The sequence below is a fragment of the Chroicocephalus ridibundus genome, chromosome 3 (assembly GCF_963924245.1).
Source record: "Chroicocephalus ridibundus chromosome 3, bChrRid1.1, whole genome shotgun sequence".
Taxonomy (NCBI): Eukaryota; Metazoa; Chordata; class Aves; order Charadriiformes; family Laridae; genus Chroicocephalus; species Chroicocephalus ridibundus.
In genome coordinates this window covers 9,679,082-9,704,452 of record NC_086286.1, presented here as the reverse complement: position 1 = coordinate 9,704,452, position 25,371 = coordinate 9,679,082, and the positions used below count along the sequence as shown (strand labels likewise).

General features: G+C 43.0%; 1 protein-coding gene across 2 annotated transcripts in view; it reads left to right on the top strand.

Annotated features, from left to right (window-relative positions):
- Window positions 1-25,371, top strand: part of SPTBN1 (spectrin beta, non-erythrocytic 1) — a 137,029-nt gene that overhangs the window by 21,867 nt on the left and 89,791 nt on the right. For both annotated transcript variants that reach the window (XM_063327897.1, XM_063327896.1), the window contains exon 2: window positions 21,381-21,577. In XM_063327897.1, coding sequence (XP_063183967.1) covers window positions 21,430-21,577 — 148 coding nt within the window. In that variant the 5' untranslated portion in view covers window positions 21,381-21,429. The remainder of the gene's footprint in view (window positions 1-21,380; window positions 21,578-25,371) is intronic.

Genomic DNA, 25,371 nt, shown 5'->3' with positions numbered 1-25,371 from the left:
CATGGTTTTTAATGGAGAGTATAATAATTGAAAAGCTAGCGTAGTGTAATCCTGAGGTTTATATTAAAGCCTCTTACTAGTGCATCGTGCATTTCAAAACATTCCCATTAATATAGTCACATTGAGAAATGTACTGATCCAGACATTTTCTGGTTTTACCATTCCAAATAAGGATGCTTTAATTACTGTTGACCTGATTTGAATATGGGCTTGACTGATTTCATTTAGAATATTGATTGCAGTGTATTGGATTGGTGATGTTTTTGGTTTATTTCTCTAGCAGCTACCATCCTTGCTCAAATCTGTGAGTTTATATCTCACTTTTTTCGTGATGCCCGGAGAAGGAGAGCTTTAACACATGTGTTGGGAAGAGGGACTTTGCACGCTTTAGGGTTTCCGCGTGCGTCCTGTTCGTTCCCATATTGACGGTTTAGGTGACGTGCTGTCAGTGAGCTGGGCGCTCTGTTGTGTGTGGGATTGCAGCGTACTGAGCACACTGCACCTCACGTGAGTAACAGTTGGCCCTGTTGCTGCATTGCCCTGTGTTTCTGTATTTACTGCATGCAGACATTTTGGTTGTGCCAGGGAAGGATAAATTGCATGGCTTTTTAATACGGTTTAAAATTCCAAATTGGTAACAAAATGCATAGATTGTCTAAGACTTTATGTGCACTACACTTTCAGGCCAGCCATATGAAAGTCATTCTGTATTTGAGATTTTCTCGAGGAGTTGCAGGTGCCCCTGAACAACTGGTACTCAGTCTGTCTGCTTCTCTTACGCCCCTTCCTATCCTTCCCGTCACAAAGGGACACAGGACTGACCTGGTCTTTTCAGTTAATGTGCTCCTTGCACTGTTATGTGTTGTTTCTTGCTTTTGCTGTAGGTAGTGGATGCTTGGGTGCTGCTTCGTGGGTGGAGGGCCATTGAGAAAACAGTAATCAGGGCTCCAGGAGGCCTCTGGGAACACTACAAGCAGCAATGCTACCTCAACTTGTGAGGTCTCTGGAAGCCTACAGTAGTGCTTCACTTTCACTAATGAATTGTTATGCTGCATTTTTGGTGATGAGGGGAGCTGGGCTTTCTCCAGATGCATACAAGCTACAACAGCAACATGAAAGCACAACTGGTTGGCTAGGAGGGAGAGTAAGATCAGAAATAATTAATTCAATTTAAAAAAAAAAAAAAAAGACAGGGAATGTCATTTGAAGCAAGTGACGGGGTGGATCTGTACAATATGTTAAAATCTATTCCTAGTAGGAGTAATAGAACTAGTCCCACTGCCTTTAAAACTGTAAGACAAATGGCAGTTTTCTAAATCCTTCAAAAAAGAACTTTTCTGGTGTTTTTTGTTGTTTCCCCCCCTCCCCCCTTTCCCTGTACTCTTATTTGATAATGCTTTTAAAGCTGTAAGGTTTTATTTTTGCCTTGAAAGTGAAACAATGCTCAGGATTTCCCTCAGGAAGCAAAGCTTTTAGAGCCTGAAAAGATGGCAGAGAGCATTCTCCTCTGGAAGTTTTTCTTCACCCAAGATGTCTGTCTAGAGTGATGTGTAGGAGAAAAAAAAGCAAGAAGATCTGGAAAGCCTCCAAGTATTTAAAAGGACTGTGTAGTAAACAGTCATTAGGTGGAAAATGATCAGGATTAGCACTTTCTAAATTACTTTAGGGCTGTATGTTTTTTGGTTTTTGTTTTTTTTTTTTTTTACCGTAAATCTCCAGGTGTAAACCTTAAATGTGTGACAATTCTTAACTTCTACCTTCAGAATATAAATAAGGTTCTACCGTTTGTCTGCAAGCATTCCTTCATGAATGTATCACCTTGACATACTTAAGAGGCAGAAAAAAATGAAAACACCTTGTTATTTTCTAAACATTTTCAGAACCTGGTTCTGGATTTTTATTTTTATTTTTTGTTGTGTGAGAGGCATTACTGCAATTTTACAGGATAATTCATAACATTGCATTTGCAATGTCAGATTCTATATTCAGGTGTCTTGTGTGAGTTAGTACCTGGGTTATCTCAGGTAGTTATAGCTATTTTAAACATGGATGTGGTTGCTCAGCTTGCGTACAGTGAGCTTTACTCTGGAAGCATTTGCTTTCCACTCATTGGACTCTTATTTCTGCCTTGTAACTAGCCAGATTCTGCATCTCCCTGCTGGTATCTTTGGGATATAACCTTTCCTTGGGGTTAACATTTAGTATCCATGTTGATATTTTTTGTTTCTCACCATTAATTTAAGAAAATGGTATGATGGTTGTGTTGTTCTGGATAAACCCTAAGCTGTTGCCCCAGGCAACAAGAAGTAGTCCGGGTTTCCTTCTTTCTTCAGTTGATCATGTTGATCTCGAGGCAGTTAAAGAATAGAAACCGGTTTACTGTGGTTGAGCACTCTGTACGGCCCACAAACTGGCTGTACATTATTCTTCTTATATGATTTTTTTAATCTTATTGCAGGTACATGAAATACAATAATATTGACATAACGACCGATCTGTTCAGTATCAATGGCAAGTGAAGGATGTCTCTTTCAGTTTCTTTCTTCCTCTATGGAAATTGCTTCATGTATTTCCATAACCCAAGACAATTAAAGGTGCTAAAGTCTTCTGAATTTTGGGGAAACGGTGGAGGTTTTCCACAGCAAGCCCTGAATGCAGGGAGCATGAATCAAGATACCAGAGGTACAGTAAAGCTGAATACTACTAGCCAGCAACATTTTTGTCCTTGGAGGCAGTTGATCAGATTCAAATCTGATAATAAAAGCAAAAGCAAAACCAACCAACCAAACATCCACATCCTGGATAAATTAATGTAATTCTACTTTGGCACTTTGGGTTGGAATTTAGAGCAAATTTGTGTGGTCTGTGCAGATACTGAGGGGAAACAGCACAATTTCTCCACAGTTTCTGAGCCATGTAGTAATGCAGCAAAACACCAGACTTCTTACACGCTTCAAAGAAACAAATAACATTTAACTGGATGAGGATTTCAGGCCATCAATCCATCTGTTGGAAACAGGAGAATGCAGCTCAAAAACTGTTCAAGGAATGGAGTTGGTTTGTAGTGGAAGTGTTTCCTCACTTCATCTATCCGCAGTGGAGAGAATGGGTAGTCATTTTCTGACGGATCAAACGTTGGCTTGCCATCCATGGAAGAACGTTTCATGATGTAAAATGAAACCTTTCTGTACTTGTAATTTCTTAACGTTTCTTTTTGCTGTTTGAATTTTCTGGGGTAGAAAGGGAAGTTGGACAGACCCCACAAGCCTGCTCTTTTCAGTGTCTCCTTACCCATGTTTAGTGTAGAGGCGGGGTGGCTGTACGTGGCTTCAAGGCATCTGTCACACCAGCCAGCTGGTGAACAGAGGGAAACCCCTGTAGTCGTTCACACATTTATTGTGTAAATAGGGATTTTTTTATTATTTTTTTTTTTTACTTTTTTCAACCAAAAGTACAATTGTGACTGACAAAGTCATGGAGTGACTGCATCAGTGGACAAGGGAAGAGCAATGGACATCATCTGTCTGGACTTCTGCAAGGCCTTTGACACGGTCCCCCACAACATCCTTCTCTCTAAGTTGGAGAGATACGGATTTGATGGGTGGACTCTTCGGGTGGATAAGGAAGTGGCTGGATGGTCGCATCCAGAGGGTAGTGGTCAATGGCTCGATGTCCAGATGGAGAGGGGTGACAAGTGGCGTCCCTCAGGGATCCGTACTGGGACTGGTGCTGTTTAATATCTTCATCAGTGACATAGACAGTGGGATCAAGTGCACCCTCAGCAAGTTTGCCAACAACACTAAGCCGAGTGGTGCAGTCGATGTGCCAGAGGGACGGGATGTCATCCAGAGGGACCTGGACGAGATGGAGAGGTGGGCGCGAGCAGACCTCATGAAGTTCAACCAGGCCAAGTGCAAGGTCCTACACTTGGGTCAGGACAACCCTCGTTATCAATACAGGCTGGGGGATGATGTGACAGAGAGCAGCCCTGCAGAAAAGGACTTGGGGGTACTGGTGCGTGAAAGGCTGGACATGAGCCAACAATGTGTGCTTGCAGCCCAGAAGGCCAATTGCATCCTGGGCTGCATCAAAAGAAGCGTGGCCAGCAGGTCGAGAGAGGTGATTCTCCCCCTCTGCTCTGCTCTCGTGAGACCCCACCTGGAGTCCTGTGTCCAGCTCTGGAGCCCTCAGCACAAGAAGGACATGGACCTGTTGGAGCGGGTCCAGAGGATGATGCGAGGGCTGGAGCACCTCTGCTGTGAGGACAGGCTGAGAGAGTTGGGTTTTTTCAGCCTGGAGAAGAGAAGGCTCCGGGGAGACCTTATAGCAGCCTTCCAGTATCTGGAGGGGGCCTACAGGAGAGATGGGGAGGGGCTGTTTGCAAGGGCATGTAGCGATAGGACGAGGGGCAATGGCTTTAAACTAGAGCAGGGCAGGTTTAGATTAGACATTCGGAAGAAGTTCTTTACAGTGAGGGTGGTGAGGCACTGGAACAGGTTGCCCAGAGAGGTGGTGGAGGCCCCATCCCTGGAGACATTCAAGGCCAGGCTTGATGAGGCTCTGAGCAACCTGATCTAGTTGGAGGTGTCCCTGCTTACTGCAGGGGCGTTGGACTAGATGACCTTCAAAGGTCCCTTCCAACCCAACACATTCTATGGTTCTGTGAAAGTCTGTTTCAGAGCTGTAGGAAAAATGTAACCTCCACAGACCTTTTTCCAACCCTCCAAATTTACCACATCTACTTTTTTTCAGATGGGAGATGAGTATCTAAATCTGTAACGAGGTCACGACCTTCATACAGTCTATGTTGTGTAAGCCACATCATCGGAAAGGATGAAATCATTTTTCAGGAAGAGTTTATCAGTGGCTGTGGCCTCTGGGAAAGGTGAAGGGAAATGTCAGGTTATCCAACCAAGTCACCGTGTGCTTTGGGCAAGGAAGGGAGGGGAGCCTGGATGTGTCTTACTAGTCGGTGCTGGAGCAGAAATGTCAATGGTCACATGTATTTTTTGCAGAAATGCAGCCTTTTTCAGTGATTTATCCTCTTTTGTAAATTCTTGGAAAAACAACCAAGTGAACGCAGCTTGTTTTGCCATTTTACGCTGATGGAAAGAAAGTGCTCATGATGTAATTTGAAATGGGAAAACCATTACATGTCAGTTATGAAAAATGCCAGTGATTTTTCTTGTGTTTTTACTTTCATAGTATTTGTTGCCAGCTGCAGTCCTTTGCACGTTGCAAATATTTTGTAGAATAAATTGAGTGAACCAAGGTTCAGAAATCTGGCTGGGACTGGGTTACTTCTGTAGGCAGCTTAACTTGATAGTGGCCTCAGTGGGCTTTGGGCATCTGTATAATACTGGACAAGCAACAGTCCCCTGAGACGTGTAGCAGATGTTGTTTGCCAGTAAATGACGGGGGGAGGGGGGCAGGGGAGGAGGTGAAAATGATTAGGTATTTAGAACTCTGTCTTTGGGATGATGAGATATTTTATCATGAGTTCTAAATGCTGTGGATTTGGCATGATGTGTCAGGTTTAGTTTTTGGGACATGAAGTAAGAATGAAATAATCTGATTGCATTCAACAGTTGCCAGATAATGAAAACAACAGCCAAGATCTTATTTAAATATGAAATGAATATCAAGTGGCATTTGTGGAACTATGAAGGGAGATTGTTATTGAGAGGAGAAGACAAGTGGAGATCAGAAGTTACTGGTTTTTGAAGGAGGAACTCTAGAATGTTCTTCAAGGATAGCACGCATAGTTATCTTATTAAAAACTCAGAAAGCAAACAGGTGATAGAAGCAATATGTTAGATACTGTCCAGTGGATAGAGCTTCATAAATCTTCAACATCTGTACCCAATTATTTAGCTTCTCTGGATTTTTTTTTTCCCCATAGTGCACATTTCTCACTATGAACTAATAGTACATAATAATAAAATCTTGGGTGTTTGCCAGCACAAACAGGGTTTTGGCTAAGTTTTAGAGTGTTTGTGGAAGTAGAAAAGCAATGCAGCTGTTGAGTTGAGTACATGCCAACTGAGGATCTATTTCCCAGGCAAAAAAACTCGAATCAGAATGAAATAATAATCGGATATTTTACATATTGCTTTATGCTGGTTTTTCTTCAACTTTTGCTGCTGCTTGTTGTGACTTTCTGGGATTTGTAGGCAGGTTTTGGGCTTTGCACCTGGTAACCAGTTGATGCTGAGTGATCACAGACGAACTACAATGTTATTTCCTTGTGATTTTTTTTTTCCTGAGTGCTTCACAAGATGAGGTTTGAGACCTTAGTGTGAAAGGGCTTTGTACAATAGTGCTGTTTCCCGGTGGGGTCAGTGCAAAGACCCCTAAAGCTCTTGGACCAAACTATTGTTATTTTTTTTCTGTTGCCACAAAGCCGTTTCCATTCCTTGGGTGTACAAGGCTAGCAAAGCTGCTGTATGCAAATGAAGCCATATTTACATACATACTAGAAGCTGTTTATAACGAAGTGCCAATAACAATAGTTAGATAATTTGAAAGAGCACAATGTCATTGGTTTGTTTATTTGCTTGTTTTACTTAGAGCATTTAGAACTGTGAATAACACGCGTCAGAGGAAAGTACCTTTTGCCCTGGGCGCTTAGAGTGCACCAGCGTGCCTGGTGCTGGGGAGCACTTCTGGCCCTGGTGCCTGGAAAACATCCTTCACTGTTGTGTAGCCAAGGTCTAGGCTCGCCGAGGTCAGCTGGGGCAGGGCTGGCTGGGAGTTGTGTCGCTGCAGCTGCAGCTTGGCTGCCCTGGGTGAAGCTTCCTTGGCTGGAGGAGCTGTACTCACCTGGCAGTAGAACCTTGTGTGTGGCTTATGCTAAGCCAGGGCCTTGCAGAGTCCATCAACCTCGTATGGGCAAAGATGGATTGTAGTGTCAGAGATGGATGAGATGTTTCAAGTAAAACTCTTTTGTTTTGATCCGTTGTGATGCCACTGATTTTTACAGAGTTATTTGTTAGGCTTTTCTCATGCTGTTCATAAATAAAGTGCTGCCACGAAGTTTTGGGGAAGAATGTTGTGGTGGTCCTTTTAAAGCAGCCGAGGCACCTTAGTTAATTGCAGAAGTGCCAGCCTTTGTCACAGAAAGTGCAGAAGCATACAAGTAGGCACTCTATTAGCAAGCTGACACGAGAAACCTGGAAAAAGTCATCACTATATCATACATAAAATGATAAATATCTCTTTAAAAAAATAGAAAAAAATAAATTTAGTCATAGTTGAAACATCAAAGAACCAAGATAATGACCCAAGTTATTTAAGATATAGCTTTTCTGGGCTTTTGCTCTACATCTGTCATCTTATTTCCCAGGGTTTTAAATTCTGGCCTTCATGCTTTTTCCTTCAAGGATGCATCTCAAATTGTTTGGTGACAAATGCCCTGAATAACAAATTGACTTAATTTAGATGGTATTAAGGCTCTTTAACCCTTTTCAAAGGGCAGGGATGCACTGAAGACCTACAGGCATGCATTTAAATTAAGGCAATAATGATATATATTTCTTTTCCTTGCCTGAAAACCCCTGACTATTTTATCTATGCATCAGATGAAAGTTTTAAGGGGAAAGGTTTCTGTTAGTCTTGTCGGGAGTTGGCCAAAAAAATGTGAAGAATGTAGAAAGGAATTAACAGCTGGTGTCCATTTAAAACTTCACTGTGGGCAGATGCAGGCAGTATGCTTAGTTTTACCTGTTTTCTTCCTCTGGTTAGTACCCACCAACCCACTAAAGGCTAGTTTAGAAGTGAAGAACCAGTTTGGATGTGGTGCTCCTGATTCTTCTGCCAAGAGGCGAATGAGTGGATGATGTGTGTTTTGTTTCCTCTGGGGAGGATGAGACACACTTCCTCCTCTTTGAGAACCAGCGGCTCAAGCTGTGTTTGGTTACTTGAACCAGAAATCTCTTTGGCCTGGTAGAATTATGCTGTACGCCATCTAACTTTGTGCTTTACTCGTATAACTGTTGACATTTTCCTCTCTTGCTGGGGAAGGATCACTTTTCAAATAGCTTTCAGCCATGTTTCTGGTTTTACGTAGTCAAAAATGTGCACGTGCACAAAGAGGACCCTGTCTCTTGGGGGCGAAATGACTGCGGAGTTCTGAAATGGAGTCCTGTGCTCAGTGCTGCAACAGCTGCAGGCGTCGGGTTTGTGCTGGCAGGGCTTTGTGTGTACACGTCGGTGCTTGTGCCTGTGAGGTTTATGCCAGTGAATACGTGATGCTGCTAAAGCAGGGACGCGTGTGTTGTCAGCACGCTCCCTCCATGTGCACGGCCTTGCTGGGGGCACCTGTCATCCCAGTATCTCGGTATAAAAAAATGTAGGCTCTTTGTAAAGAGAGAAGGAAAAATCACGGACTCGGAGAGAAATCGTTTAAAGATTATACAGTACTCATACTTCCCCACTGAAGAGGGGCAGAGGATGCAGTCCCTTCAGAGGCTTCACACGCAGTTGCGCTGGGGCAGTGCCGTTCCTTCTCAGCTTATCAGCGGTGGGTGCATTGGCCACCTTGCATTGAAGCTGTTGCGGTTTGTGCTAATTTGCAGAACAATTTTTAACATGTGTGTTTTTAAGTGGGGGATTTAATATCAAACTGCTCTGCTGTATTTCTCACCTCACTTTCCAACCAATTCTGAATTCAAAGAAATGCTGGCATTCCCTAACCGACAGTTAAGTACTGTCTTCACATAATCTCACCAAAGAAAAATTGTCCCATTCTGTTAGTAATTCTGGTTTTATTTTCAAAAGAATAAAAGAAAGAAGTAACAGCTAGAATCTATATGATACCTATAACTTACTCCAGTGCTGCATTTGGTTTGGCCATTGAGAGGCAAGGCTTTGGATGATCTTGGCTGTGACTTGGGTTTCAACTTCTGAAGGAAATGCTCAATCTGGAGCTGTCTTTGATGAGCCCCCTCTGGGAGCACCACGCTGTCCAAAATGAATTCTTTACTAGGCCAGTTCTTTGGCCAGACGTCACTGAGCTGATTAAGCATATCTGGTTAAAGCAGAGGTAGCTCCGCTAGAGAGGTCTTGGGAATTTCTGGTATCCGGACCAAGTGCGGTATGACAGCAGATAGATCATCTCAGCATTGCCATGGAGTAACTAGTACTGTCTTATGTCTCTTCTTAATGAGAGTCTCTGGGTATTTGGACTTGGGGTTGCTCCTTCATGGGTTGGTGCTGGAACTTAGTGTGCTGCTGAAACCAGCTGTTGCCTCAACTGTGTTGCCTGTTCTGTTGCCTTATGAAGTGTGTTAGCAATTCTCTCCCCATTCCCACCCCCAGAATCTGGTTTCTGTTGTTTGTTTGTTTGCTAATTCAAAACCTGCTGACTGCGTAGCAGGTTATTTCTTCCAGGCTGGCCCTTTAAATTGCTTCCATGCTCTGCCTGCCTGGCTGTGAAATATCACTAATAAACAAAGCCCAGAACAAAAAGCCTACACAACAAAACATCCTTTTCTCCCTAGGCATCTCCCTGGGTGCGGTTTCCCACCACTGCTCTGCAGTGTGGAGGCAGAGCCAGAACAGCTCAGTCTCATTCTTCCTGCCCTGGAAGTTGTCATCAGGCAGCCTCCCCCAACCCGCACCTCCAAGGAGCACAGTCTGTCTGTCCTGAATTTCTCCTCCTTCGCTGAGGGTGATGGAGCCTTTCCCTGCCCTAAAATAAAAAGCTCTGACATAGAGGAGGTTTGTCTAGGTGTAAAGCAGTATAGCTTGAGATTACTCCCTGTTTTGTGTCTTCTCCCTCATAGGCATACCTGGATTCCAAGCCTCCCACGGCTGCATCTTGTTCTGGCTGTGCCTCAGCTCAGCACTGCGGTGTGACCCAGGTGGGCGTCGCATCCTCCTCCCTGGGGGAAGGAAACCGGGGGCTCATGGGGATCCAGGGGAGGGAAAATGTCACAGAGCCTGGGCAGAGGCTCTGGTTCACTTCTACTCACTACGGGTGGAATGTATATTGATTGGGCTGTACCTCTGTGTTGCCCTGTGTCCGCCCCGGCAAGTAAGCCTGGACATTCATCTAAATCTCTTAGCGCATGGTATCCAGGTCCTATAGAATTCTTTCTTTCCCTAGCTTGAAGTAGCTGTTATACCCTGTTGTATATTCGCTTTGTTCCAGTTCATCAAACATCTCAGTGCTTGAAGTGTTACTTTGGTCAAGAAGTAATTCTTTGCACCACCCCCCCCCTTTTTTTTTTTTTTCTCCTATGCCTGTTAGCTTTATAGTGGCTGGACAAAAAGTAGCTGCACAACAGCACTGGGAAATAGTGTTTTGTATTCTCCGTACAGACTGTACCTTTGGTCCGTGCTCTTGACCTCTGATGGCTCCAGTCGCAAAGTCAACTATGCACATTTATTAACTGTCAAAGAAGTTGGAAGATGTATTAATAACAAGGCTAGGAAGGGTGGGGTGTGGAAATAGAAGTGCAAGAGAGACAGCAGTTGGCTGGCTGAATCCTCAGGCCTGTTGACTTGGCAGCCCTCCTCCTGTAAGGAGGCCAGAGCTATCGTATCTCAGATTCCCGGAGAGAAACTGCAGGAGGAGGAATATGCTCACGGATGTAAGTGTGTCAATCTACTGTAGCCAGCTTTGAGTTAGCTTTTGCATTCAGACATTGCAAAGACAGGCTCAGTTGCCCTCATTGCAAACGTTCTCTCATTGGAAATGTAATTCAGGGTTATTTCTTCTGTGTAAGACCCTCGCGGTAGGAGTTAAAGTGAGGCAGAAACCTCCCATTCTGGCTTTATGATTGATGAACACACGTTGCACAGCATCTCTAGTCTCTCTCCCGTCCCTTGGGAGATGGGAAACTTGGCTGTAGCTCTCTTAATTCAAATTAATACACGTAAACGTGTATCTATAAATTACATGGTCACATGTAGGCGATCACAGTAATTATCGAATGATCAAGTGACTTCGGAGTTTTACATTTTTTTCCTAGGCAATATTTCATTTTAGGTTACCAGGTAGCTAGATGCTTCAGCCGGTGACATTTCCATAATGCTTCTCAGTGGCCTGCGGCGGGCTGGGTATCACCTGGCACTGCCAGTTTGCTGCAGCGTTAGTTCTGGAGCACGATCAAAATAAACAGTGATGTCACCAAGGGCTTTCAGGTTGTCTGGGACTTCCTGCCAAGTTAGGCCCATGGCTAGGGTCGAGGTCTTAAGGTTTTTTGCTGTACTCTGAGCACAGACAGTGATGCCTGACAGACTTCAGGCAGTGGGAGTGTCTCGGTTTTCAGTCCTTTACTGACACGCAGCTGGTTTCCAAACATCAGTGCTCTGTTTCTCATAAGCTGGGTCATGAGACAGTAGAGACCAAAAAATGGGAAACTCCTTTCCGAGGGTAACTGGTTTTCATTGTAACTCCGCTCTGCATAAGCACTTGAAAAATACTAAAAAAACCTTTTTGTTTTCTTCCACTGAAGAAAAAGGTAAATACCACTCTAGACAATTGCCCTATATTTTCACATTCTTTTGGTGAAGGCCAACCCACAGATAGCTTCTAGAACATGGTAATACTAAATATTGTCCTTTAAATTCTCAGTGACTGTGGAAGGAATTTTTTTTGGTAGTTTCTTTGGAAGCCTGTTGATAACTATTGAAATATGTCAGCTTTCCTTCCTGCCAGACTGTAAGGCAAGATGTTCCGGGTGCCCTTCACCAGCTTAAAGACCCAGCATATTCATCCATGAGTACATTCAGCTGTATTCTTTAGAGGTGTTTCCAAAGTGCACCTTTGCCTTGCTCCATGATCAGGATTGAGAAGGGTCAAATGCAAAGGCTTTTAACAAAATCACGAGGTTGTTTGAAAGCTGAGTGCTCCTTTGAAACAAGGTGCCGTCTCCGTGGTGTGTCTCAAAACCTGCCGTGTAGGTGTCCATTCATAAATACAGAGACAGACATATTTTCACTTCCTTGTCTCTTCTGTTGTAACAGTAAACCATCTGAATTGTGCTAAAGTGTGTATCAGAATAAAAATTACCTTGACAGTGGGAGCCTATGTAAGAAAGGTCCTTGCCGTAATTCTGGAAGGCACTGAGATGACCTGGAGCTGGTTTGATTTCAACTGCAGTTGATTTCCTCCTGTTGATTTCATTCTGCTTACAACTGCGAGCACCCTTTGTGGTACAGATGTCAGACATACAGTTAATTCAGCCTGCTCTCGTGTTTTTAGTGACTTCATATTAACATCAGAAGGTTTTTGCTATTATATTATTTTTTTTATCAAAAAGTTCAGGCAGTTCCATGGTCAAAATTTTCTCTGTGTTTTATGGTAAAATAAGTACATGGGCTGTAGAAATTGAAGGGCTCTTGGCCTGCTGACAATCATATTCCTCAGAAAAAGTATTGGCATGCCAACTGTTTGTTACAGATGACCGCACAGTGCAGTGTTACAGATGACCCCACAGGTGTGCAAACATGTATTACTTGTCTTGTAAAGCCCTAACAATATTCAGGATGCTATTCCAGTCACTGTCCAGAATGTAGGCCCTGATTTTGCTGCTCATTTTTCACTTTTCAGTTTTAAGGAGACCAGCTGCATTTGGTTATGTACGGTCAAGCACCAGAACAAGCCCGCAGAGTTTAAATAGCAGATTTGGCAGATTTATTTAAAACTGAAGAACTGGCACTTGAATTTTACTTCACGGGAATATTTTCATTGGGCCTAGGCTTTGTAAAAGATAGATAGACAGATAGATGCAGGAATGGAGGCGGGGAGAGAAACTGTTACGCAGAGCTGATGAGCTGGTCCCCCAGGTTTTTTTCAGCTAAGCCATTTGCATAGCAGTACACTCCCAGATATCCTGATAATTCAACAGGCTGTCTTTAACTGATTTAGGAAAGACTCTCTGAAGGTGATGAAAGTGTCTTTTAAAAGCAATTGACTAAGAGCTGCACAAGTTGAAATCTATGGGAAATTCTTTATTCACTTAATTAGAATCAGAAAATAGGATGACAGGTTTTAGAAAATGCCTAGTTGATGTTTCACAAGACAAGAGTTTTTAGAAGCTGAGTTACATCTCTTTTTGGATATAAATGTGGCTTATGAGATTGAGTGAAGCCATATTTAATCCATGGACCTCACTTGAGCAGCCATGGGCTAGCTTGTACTTACATGAGCTGAACCTCACTCTTACAAAGCTACTAAATTGCACTTAGCCCTGACTCAGCTTGTGTAAACCTTGCCAAGCAGTGATCGTTGAAGGAATACTATAAATATGTGAGGAAAATGGTCAAGTACTCTCTGTTTTGCTTAAAAACTGAATAAGAAGGTCGTATTCTTTAAGCCTGGGACTAGCACTCACAGTATGGGGAGTTTTATTAACAGAATCCTCCACGCGTGTTCTGTGCCTCTGTGTGTAACTTGGTGCACACTGTGCCACCATCCAGTCTCTGTCTGGATCCCTGTAGACTTTCCATTTCAGTAGAGGCAGAAGAATATCGCTCGCTAGAATTGTGCAAACAGCTGATTACCAGAGTCCTCACTCCCCTCAGCAGCTTGACAAAATGTGTTTCTTTTACGTTCTTCAAGTGATGAGGGGAAAAGGAAGGGCAGTCCCAGAAGGGATTTGGTGCTTATTCCACCCTTAACTTTTACATGTGGTAATGTTCTGTTCTGCTTGATTTTTGTACTCCTCTTTGTTAACTTCTTGCAGAAACCTGCCACTTTCTACCTCAGGTTTTTTTTTTTTCTGGTTTAGTCTTTTCATGGCTTGTACATAGTTGATGGAGGGGCGTGGGCTTCTCTGGAGGTTGCTTAGAGGTTAACACCTCTCTTATGAAGAAAGGCTGAGGGATTTGGGTCTCTTCAGTCTGGAAAAAACACAGCTGAGGGGGGACCTTATCAACACCTGTAAATACTTCAAGGGTGGGTGTCAGGAGGATGGGGCCAGGCCCTTTTCAGTGGTGCCCAGTGACAGGACAAGAGGTAATGGGCACAAACTTGAGCATAGGAAGTTCCACCTAAACATGAGGAGTAACTTCTTTACTTGGAGGGTGGCAGAGCCCTGGCACAGGCTGCCCAGAGAGGTGGTGGAGTCTCTGTCTCTGGAGACATTCAAAACCTGCCTGGACACATTCCTGTGTAACTTGCTCTAGGTGACGCTGCTCTGGCAGGGGGGTTGGACTAGATGATCTCCAGAGGTCCCTTCCAACCCTATGGTTCTATGATTCAGAGGCAATATGTAAACTGGGATGCTCCATAGAGACATGTAGGAACCTGGAGAGTCTCAGCCCACAACTCCTATTATGTCTCTGGTCTCAGATGAGACCAATACGAAGCCTTCCCCTCCCACCCCTTTTGTTTTTAGGAGGCCCTTCAAATAGTGTTCACATATTATGGGTTGCATGCTTGGCTGGGTGGAGCTACCTCAGATTGCAGAGGACAAATTTGGACCCTGCATATCAATTAATTTATTCTATAGTTTTAACAAAAAAACTGTTGAAATCCAGATTTGCTGGGTAACGGATGAGAAACTGGGTGAAATTTTGTAGCTTTAAATGTGGAGAGAATCAGACTATAAGCTTTAAATGATCCTTGTTGGAACTGAACGGTTGGAAATAAAGATTTGGTTCATGTTTACTAATGAACTTTTTCTCAGTTATTATTTCCTCTGTGCTCTTGGCTGGGATGCTGGGTGCTTAGTTGTAAGCACTGTATTTGCTGAACCAGTTTGAATCTTTGTCCCGTGTATCGCACATGTTGGTCGCGGGTGTGTGACAGTCACCCCTGCTGAAAACACTTGGATTTCCAGTACAGTGAGCTGTATTTTTGTTTACAGTGAACAGCGCAAACACTTTCTGAAGTTGTTTCAATGCTTAGGTAATACATACCAGACTCCCAGCTAGAGTGTGATATCCCGGGGACCTCAGAAGAAGAAGAAGAGCCTGTAAACCACTCAGCCATTCTTAACCCCTGGTTTATGGTTTTCAAATGATTGGTTATCTTGAGATGTGGGAAGTAGACCTCACTCCTGAAAGACGGGCTGTATGATTCTGATGACCTTTGTATGCTTTTCCAGCCTGTATTGGGAATAAAGAGGCTTCAGTCTTGCTTTGTTTGTGCATTCCTGAAGTGTCTGTGCCCTACACACTGACTGTGGCATTTGACTCCTCTGTAGCACAGCCTGCCTGCCCCTTTCCTATGACCTTTCAGGGTGCTTCCAGCTCTTGGCCTCCACGTCCCACAGCGGGGACAGCCAGAGGAGTCATAGAATCACAGAATGGTTTGGGTTGGAAGGGACCTTAAAGATCACCTAGCTTCTACCCCCCTGCTCTGGGCAGGGACACCTCCCACTAGACCAGGCTGCTCAAAGCCCCATCCAGCCTGGCCTTGAACACTTCCAGGGATGGGGCAGCCACAGCTTCCCTGGGCAACCTGTTCCAGTGGCTCAGCACCCTCACAGTAAAGAATTTCTTCCTGATATCTAAACTAAATCTCCCCTCTTTCAGTTTGAAACCATTACCCCTTGTCCTATCATTACGCTTCCTGATAAAGAGTCCCTCCCCATCTCTCCTGTAAGCACCCTTCAGGTGCTGGAAGGCTGCTATAAGGTCTCCCCAGAGCCTTCTCTGCTCCAGGCTGAACAACCCCAGCCAGAGTCAGCACCAGAAGGTGGGCTGACTGGGGCAGCAAGCAGGAAAGCAGTAGAGCAGTCTTGGTTTGGAAAACACAGAAACAGTGTGGTTCTGTTTGTCGAAGGAAAGATGGTATTGGGCGGTAGGCTCTGCACACGAGAGAGAGAGGATATTGGAGGTCAAGGCAGTTAAAGCCTTGCCATATTAGTACTTTTATTATTTTATAATTGGTTCAGCAGCTGAAACAACAAACCAAAATGTAAGCAATTGTGTTGGCCGTGCTGCCCTGTCAGAGCAGGGGAAGCTTCTTTCTGTAAAGACCGTGTTACGGTTCGTATAATACAAAGTGGTGGTCTCTGGGCTGAGCGTAGAGACATGCTGGAAACCAGCTCCTTAAACTTCAGGTTAAGAAGTGGGTAGAAGTGAGACATGCATTTTCCAGTCTTTTTAAGCTTTACTCACAGGACTTCACTTTTCCAATTCAGCTGCTCTGTAGAGCTCTGAGTTTCTAACTAGTACTTTTAAAATACTTGCAGAATTTGGCTTGTAGGGGTGTCTGAATATGGATATCTTTTTGCGTGCAGCCTTGAGCTTCTCCAAAAGTGTCCTAATTGACCTGTAATCAGTCCAGTTTCCTTTCTGTGGAAGTTACGGTAAGAATCTCACCCTGATGGGGAGACAAGATGTGGCTGGATGCTGGGAGCTCAGAAGAATTTCCATTCTTCAGCTTAAATACGGATTTAAAGTGACATTTTAAAATATATTAAATAGCTGTTGTGCTGCTGTTAGGAGGGGGCAGTTTATTATTGCTCAGAATAAACGCAAAGTTCAGTTACATCTTAACTAGATTTTCTACCTTTTGATAATAATAATAATTCTAAAGTGAATTTACTAATTACCCTGGTCCAAGTCATCAGTAGGAGAAAAGCAGTACGGACTGGGAGTGAAAGCCTCCGGAGGTGGAAGTCCTGCAAAAAGGGTAATTGAATTGATTTCTGTGCTTGTCCAGCCTTGGTTTCAGAGAGGGCTACCAGAAAGGAGGCGGTGTGTAATTTTTGGTTTCTTTGATGTACATGAGTGAATCGTAGGAAATAGAGAGAAACGATTCCTTTTATTACAGTGGTTGGTGCTCATACTTGTTTCTGGACCATGTGGTCTAGTAACCTAGAGATGGAAGTGTCCATATCCCATTTTCAGTCCTCTCAGCCATTCAGTCATACACAATTTATCTTAACTGTCAGAAAAACTGCAATAGGTTGGACCGTGCATTAGCCAGGGAATAGTCTATCTACATAAGTAATGAGAACATTTGGGGATTGCTGTTCAAAATATATTTTCTTCAATCATAACACCATAAAAACCTCTTGACAATTCTTACGTAGTAAGAGTAACATGAAGCTAACTATAGCTTAGAACGCTTCATGGAAGAATAGTAACTCTCGAAAAACTAATGTTTACTTTAAAGATAAACGTTAACTATTAGGAAGCAATTCCAGATGTGTGGTTATGGCAGAATTTTAGTGATTATAGTCTTAGCCTGCTTAGTGAATTACATTATTGCATTTAAAAGTAGCCAATGAATTTTTTTAAAATGAATTCATTCTTCAGATGGTCTGAATAAAACTGTTTGTTTTCTATTATCTGAGAAACAAACAGAGCAGTATCTGGTTTATTTTTGAAAGTAAATACAAAAGGTCTGACCCCTGGATATTGCCTTTGATAATTGTCTGAGAAAATGTTCTTCCTGGTAGCTGATTCTTTCTTCGAGCCATTTCTTCTTTTTGAAGATAATGCCAACCCCCCCCCACCCTCAAATTATGCAGTATGTTTTAAAGAATGCTTTGAAATGAAACGGTTTGATCTCTTTAGTCTCATGAGGTCTTCCAGTATTGTATCAACTACAGAAGGCAATACACTGTTATATTTTATCAATGAAGACAGAAGTTTTCAAACTTACAAAACCTTTCTTTGCCCATCATGGTGGGTCTGTGCTGAGTATTTTGGACTGGAACAGTTGTGTGCGATTTATTAGTTCACCCGTGTGCTTGCTTATCCCTCTGTTTGCCTGCTGATGTCTCCCAAGGTCCAGGTGCGCGCAGCACTGGCACGGAAGTTCAGGACATGGACTAGCTGAGAAATCCCAATCCCTGTTTTCTCTGTTTTTAAGCCCCTTATAAAGGCCACTTAGAGTCTGTGTCTGAATTGTGAATGGTAATGAAGTTGGGACCTGCCATTTCTAAAATGTCTTGTTATAAGTAGGCTCGAGACTATTGTATTGTGAGAATGGGTTGGCTTGGACTCCTCTGTATTAAGACTGCTCAGGATGTTGACAGCTGAAATTCACGTTACATTTGGCTCTCCACAGAAAACATTGTTCCTTTATTAGATTGGTATTTCAGCTTAAAGCCGTGCCAGGATGTTTAAATTACAAAGATTGTTCCTGCTGGAGCACAGGCTTTCTTCTGTCCCCATGCTTTCTGCCTGTGCTACGGATTCTATAGTGTTTTCTTGCAAGGGTGTTGGTGGGTGCTTTGCGCATGAGTGGAGAGTGCTGCAGTAAGCAAATGGTACACAATGCAACTGTTTCCTGCTTTGTGCTGACTACACAATAAAGCAATAATGTACTCAATAACACAAATCTGTACTCACAAAGTACCTGGTCAAATCATCGAGCAGGGGAGGTCTGACCCAATGAAATTATGGTATTGAGCGGCAGTTAGTGCAAGTAACATATTGGGCTTAAAATAAATATGTAAACATATGTTACATGTATGTGTATATTGTATACACACACATTTTTTTTCAGATTATGTCTTTCAACTGCAGGGCTAAGTTTATGTCTGACAGATGTCACTTGAGGTCATTAATAGTGAACTCACCTACATTAAGAGCTCCCGAAACGTTCTCACTCTTTACTCTCTGGGCAGCTGCAGACAGTGTTTGTGTTTCCTTTTGTCAAATAGAGACATCCATAACTTAGAAACAAGATTTGCTGTTGTAGCTCAGCCCATCCGCAGGACCTCCATTTCTGTAGTAAGAAACCTGGAGCTTTCTGCTGGAGCTGGTGTTTATCTTCCCTCCCCGTTCCCAGAGGCACCAGGGGGTTGTGCCGGACCAGAGCTGCAACAGGAGCCTTAAGAAAAATTGTTTTTCAGCGTGGGCTTAAGTAGCTGAGTCTTTCTTTGGAAGAAGGCAGGGCAGCTTATTTCAGTTAGGATTGAATTGTATTATCCTCACTTCACCACAGAAGTGCTTTGCTGTGAGGTACTTGTTTTTGTCACTGCAGTGTGTGTCTGCTGCCCGTCTCTGCCTCAGAAAAGCTACCTCAGAAAAGGCAGCTTGATGTCAGCCGGCAAAAGAGGCACTGCTTTTATTTTTACCATCTTTACAGAATCAGAACAAGGTTGCAAGTATTCCAGCCCTATAGGTGTTGGATAAGAGACCCATTTCATGCTCCATTTAGCTTTATCTGGGATAGATTTTGCCTGTGTGCTGCTCAGGAAGGGTAAGAGAAGTGATAAAGCACAAGTTATAGTTGAATTTATTCTGGATCCAGTTATGTGTACGTGTAAACACAGATGATACAGAAATAAATGAAATCTGATGGCTTGTAGCATCTATACTGAATTAGCATGTTGCTGCATCCCGTTTTTAGGGTCACTGCTTTTATTTTTATCGTTTGAGCTGCTGCTTTTCCAGTGGTGTATCTCCTCCTCTTCATTGGGCAATGATGAATATAGAAAGCTGAAAAGATTGAAACTGGGGCTGTAGAACAGTCTGATTCCACTCGTCTTTTATACTATGATTACTCCATGGACTTTATTGGAATTAACCCTGATTTCTACCTGTGTACAGGAATCAATGGGAGACTTTTGTCCAAGCTTGATAGCAGATGAGGATCAGGTGGTGAATGCTGTGCAGAAATGTTTCGTGTGGGACCTAATCCTTTCCCCTGTCTTTGCTCCATTCTGCTCCATCCCTCCTAGCGGCAGAGTCTGTCCAGCTGAGGAAGGACCCATCCATCCCCTGAGCTCCCTGCTGGAAAATGTTAGCCTAGGCATGTGCAACGAAGGAGTGTCATTTTAAAGATCTTTCCCAGCGCAAGGTTTTTTCCATATTCTTTCGGTCTGTTGGCAGTTTACCGTAACTAAAGCGGTTTCTTCCCACCTCTTGTCAAGGTGGAATCTCTCACAAACAGCCTTCGGTAACAGCTTCTTAGGTAACAGCCCCAAGCGTGGCTCGTTTCACCTTTCTGTGCAAAATGAAGAGAGTATTTTGCAAGTAAATTTATGAGGATCCTTCTCTTCTGTGGTGGAGAACAGGAGAAAAATCAAACCGGCCTTTTCATCCTAGGACGTCTGGAAAATTAATGCGTCCTGAGTGCTCAAGCAGTGATAGTAAATATGTTGTTTTTCCCGTGTGAGCTGGATTTATGTCAGCTGCGGAATCCGCACGCTCTTTGGATTGAATGCGAACTGTTAAAGCCATGCTGGCAGGGATGCGGCCGGACAGGGATGTGGGAGGAGATGCGGTGCCATGCCCTGCTCCCCTGTGTCAGTAGGTGGCACCAGATGGCCGGGCCAGCGGGGAGGGAGGCTTGTCGCCTCTCCGCCAGCTGATCCACAAAATTAGAGATTTTTCTCAGGTACTGAGTCTTCCTGTAATATGACCGTTTCTGTTAAAACCTGGTCACGCCCCCTTTCCTAAATATTTAACTGTGTTTTTTATAACTGTTATATTTTTACAAAGGTGAATTGTGTGTTTGCTCTTCAGGGCCAGCCTTTCGGGTCTCTCGGAGCGCTGATTTTGGAGGGATTTGGTTATGGAGGATGCAACACAGCCGCTACTTCAGCCCCAGTGATGGGGAGAGCTCGGGATCCGTGCTCCCAGCCCAACGGCTGTTTCTGCAGGGTTCACAGCCCTGAGTTTAGCAGCCGTTTATAACCTCCCTCCTCTTCCCCTAGAGGAGGTGTTAGGATCTTTTATATTTAGTGCTGATAAGTACATGCAAATTCCGATTGGAAAACAGTATGAATATGCCAACAGCATCTGACTGCCTGAAAGAGGAGAACCTCACGTACAGAGTTGCGTTAGTGGGCTACCATTTTGTTGCTAGGGAGAGTTCAAAGCAAAGTTAGTTGTATTTATCTGGATTAGTTAATAAATAAATTCCTATGACTGGTCACAAAGTCAGCAGTTTTATGTGCAGGAAGAAATGTTTTTTTCAGATCTAAGTTAAAAGGCCTCTACTGGTCAAATGCTTATGTGACTTCTTAAGCATTTGCATTTTTTTCATCAGAATTTGCACCATTTTGTAAAGGTGTTGAGGTCTTCTTTGCACTTCAGGTTTTTCTTAGCAGAGTTATCCACAGCTCCATATGCTTTAGCCAACAATCACAGATTTATAAAACTGACGGGCTGCTTTTGAAAATAACAATTGCGAAAGTATCTTACTGCACCGTTTCGTACATGTTCCATTTTGTGTGGAGTTGAACATAACAGTTATGGATATGTGTATGCAGCAAAGCTACTGGCTTGAATTCTTGCTTTTGTGAAGTACTTTGGTTTTTTTTTTATGAAGACTTGGAGCATTCATTTGCTTTCTGAAGGACTGGTTTGGTATCTAACCTGTTCTTGAGCTTGTGCCCAGGCTTTGAGTGAAAGTAATTGGTTTTTGAAACCAGAAGTCTTGAGCTTAAATTTTACTACTTTCTTCCAATATATGTATATTGTCTAAATTATTATTACGTTTTTTTCTTTTGCAGAGGTTTTTAAGAAGAATCTGATGGTGAGAATAGGTTAAGAAGACTCAAGATGACGACAACAGTAGCGACAGATTATGACAATATTGAAATCCAACAGCAGTACAGTGATGTCAACAACCGCTGGGACGTTGACGACTGGGACAACGAAAATAGTTCTGCTCGTCTGTTTGAACGATCCCGCATCAAGGCCCTAGCTGGTAAGCGCTGATCACATGAGCAAAGCTCTGATGCTGTATGTACGAGATAGTACAAGATACTGTCTGTCTTCAGTGCCTGCACCTTGTCGGTAAACTAGAGCTGAAATTTTCCTGAGGTCAAATGCAGTTTGACCAAACAATTTTTGAGATTGCTTTGTCTGTTGACGTTAGTGGGACATGATGGTATCACATTGCTTTGCAGGATGTGCTCATATCTGGTATTTTGCAAACACTTGGCTGTTCAGATTTATTATGGAGACTTCTTTGGTGTAAGCACAGGAGAGCAGAAATTCCATCCGTGTGTGTTTTGGTTTTTATTATTATTATTTTTATTAGACGGTTGTGTTGACTCTTTCCCACCTCATCAGTCTCATCAGATATTAACCATTTTTGGCTGTGTATTCAAATTGGTTTGATTGGGTTTCTGTGATTGGCAATGATGCCGGTTTCCAAATTCGGAAAAAATCAGGAAGATAACAAAATTCTGTGTCAAAATATCTTCATTTGCAAGTGTTCAAAACATCTCACCTGTCCTGAAATGGAGGAATGTGGTAGATGGAGACAGCTGTCGTTTAGTAAATAATGCTGAAACTACACAGTTTTCTGAAGAAGCAGAGCTTCTGAAATACATGATGTCTTCTACCGAATGACACTCTTACCAGCAGAGAAATGAAATTTGATTGGTTCCTTTTTTTTTGTTGTTTAAAAGATTTGATTATTGCGTATTAGAGGCTGCATATTAACCAAATCTGTTTATACAGCAAGGAGATTATGTCATGTCCTCTCAGCTCTGAGGCACTGCCCTGCAAAGCAATTTTTATATGTCTGTAAATGATTTCCTGACTCTTATGGTAGCATGCCCACATTCTTGACCTCTGAACAAAATGCCTCAGTAGCGTGGGACATACCGTAAGCATGGAAAACAGCTCCAAATATGCTGAGCTTTCTGCTGGTGAAATTTTAGTTGCAAGGGCCATTTTAAACCAAACACTTTATAATGTGTTGAAACAGGTTTATTAAATTAACTGTACTGAGACAAAGGTATCATCTGTTTCATTTGTGATTCCGATGAGACTGACTCCGCAGCACGGTGTGCCCTTTCTCCTCTTGCTGCCAGCTGTGGGAGTGCATTAGATGCAGAACACCTTTCCGTGCCAGGCACAGGGCAGGATCAGGTTTGGAGCTGAGCAACTGGGAAATGAAGTGGTTCACGCAGGTGGGCAGAGAGCAGATCATGTAACTCTCACTGAGGATAGTAATCGTATCAACTTAATGGAACTGCTCGCAGAAAGGATGTGCACTGAATTTTGCTATCTTTAGAAGACTTTTAATTACAGCAGTTCTCATGATGGAGTGCATTTGAAATTACAGGTGAAAAGGCCTGACCTCAGAAGCAGCCTGACTGATGCCTATGGCGGTAGATTAGTGGTAGACGAGAAGAATCTTGACTTGTTGGGGTTTGGTTTTTTTTTTTTTTCAATAGTTTGATCTTGATTGAGGAAGAAACTGTATTTTACTCCTGCCACATTACTGGTTGTAGGTTATATTATATTCCCTGGGTGGGAAGTGCTTTTGGTACAAAGCTCATTAGCCGCATTTGGATTCCAGATCTAGCCTTTGCTGCAGTTCGTTGTTCCACTTACTTTTATGGCAAGCAGAGCTCCCCATCTGAGTAATGAATAATAAACATGAAACTCGTATTTCAAGGAGAAGTAATGTAAGGAAAGTACTTGAATTATTTAGATAGCCTAAAACAAATACCGATGTAAAGCAAATAATTGTGCTGAAGATTCAATTCAGAGGCATACTGAAACACTTTCCCAGAGAATGATGTATTAATTTTTTTCGTAATGAGCATTAATCATAGTTATTTTAATTTGATATGTTTCATACCTGTAATTCTCTACTGTTAGTGTTGAGAATGCTGTGTGCTGCCAAAACTTGGCTTAGCGTACTGCACTGCTGCAGCACTGCTTGAAAGTCTAATCATGATGCAGGGAGAGAGGAATGAAGAGAGGTTTGTGTTGCAAATCGAAGGTTATAGTTAAAGGCTGAGCCGTGGTGCTCCTGGCACTGTTCAACCTGTATTTTCCGATATGCTGCCTGGTGAGTAATCTTTCCTTGGATCTCCCTAGAAAGGCAGGCATTTCCAGGTCTTTTAACAGCTAGGGAAATCACCTTGCAGCCTGGAACTGGGATAGCAATTGTCTCTGTCATTGTAGTCTTTAAATTGAGACAGGCTTTTTCTGGAAAGGTGTACTCTGATTCAGCTGCTTGTCACAGGATCAGACACGATAATCACTGTGAAAGCCCGTGGCTGGTAGTGCACACAAAGCCATGCTGGATATCAGGAGGCTCTTCTGGTCTCTAAAACCCATAAATTTGACTGCCTATTGCGCCATCACTTTCCTCTGGGTGAATTTCGCTGCTCTCTGAAGCAGAAGTAGTTGTGCACCACCTGCAGGGCCCAGGCTCACCGAGTAACACTCCAGTCTGACTTAGATGGGCACTGGCTCTTTGCGGACACAAACATCTTCCCACACCTCCACGACTGGCCATCTTCTGACAACAGTGTTTTTCTTCCCAGAGGTCCTGGATTAGTTGTATCTAAAGACTGCCGGTGGATGTCCAGCTCTTCCGGTGTGTCTGCCTTTCATTTAAGTCACAAGATAAATCAAAAGATTGTCAACATCTTGCAGTTTATGAAATGCGTGTGTATCATTATCTCCTTGTCCTAGTATGAAAGGTTTCAAAATCAACAGGCCAGGCACTGGTTCTTTATTCCCCACCTACAGGATTGCAAGCTGTTGCATTCAAAAGTAGAATAGCCGTAGGCATTTTATACTGCCTAACTAATGGCTGTATGCTCAATATGAATCTTTCTGTTGGTGCAAGGATCTTCTGTCCACATTCGTCAACGAGTTGTGAAGTGCCTCTTCTGTGGAGCTTTCATCTTGTACTGAGTCTAGTTTACTGTAATTTTACTTCCTTTAAGGTAAAGGTAGGGAATGGGTAGGCAAGAAGTGACTTCTGTAGCCACTCTGTTCTAGAAAGAATCGTAATGGCCCCGCGTTCCAACAGGATGAGGAAGTATTTAAAGAGCAAAGCAGGAGATGGTGGACAGAATAATCTGTGATCAGAAAAGACAGGGTATTGGAGAAAACCTCTGTTAAAGCAGGTATGATATAATAATAGTAGAAAAGTACTGTAGTCATCGTAGCAGCTGATAACCGGTATTATTAAAGTGGTTTGCGTACTGTGAAAACCAGAAAGTGAAGGACTGTTTCAGTTTAAAACAAATAAATCATCTGGGAACTCAGCTTTCAATCAGAATTCAGATTTGAAGGGATATGCAACCAGATTGGTTGCCACTCATGTTGAATTAACTCACTCTGCAACTGATATGAGAAGAAGGTAACCGATATCTACTTCGTAAAGTAAGATATCCCACTGTAGGAAATCATCTTTCACCTGTCCTTGTTCTCTGTGGTTCTTTGGAAGGTCTTGCTGGAAGACTAGGTAATTCTGCCTGCTCTGTAGAAGCCAAAAAGGTATCATGTTTGTGCAAAATTCTTCATTCACAAATCCTCAGGTGTTAGATTTCGTCTACCAAGGACCATTAGCTAACAAGATTTGCTGTGCGGTGCCTTGGTGCGTAGAGCTCTTATGAAAGCCTTAAGAAACAGTTTGGTGGTTCAGCAGAATTTTTCACACTCAGTCGGGGACTGTGACATTCAGGTGTACCATGCTTCTTGTCTTGGATGCTGTTTTCAGGTAGTATGAGAATGGTCACC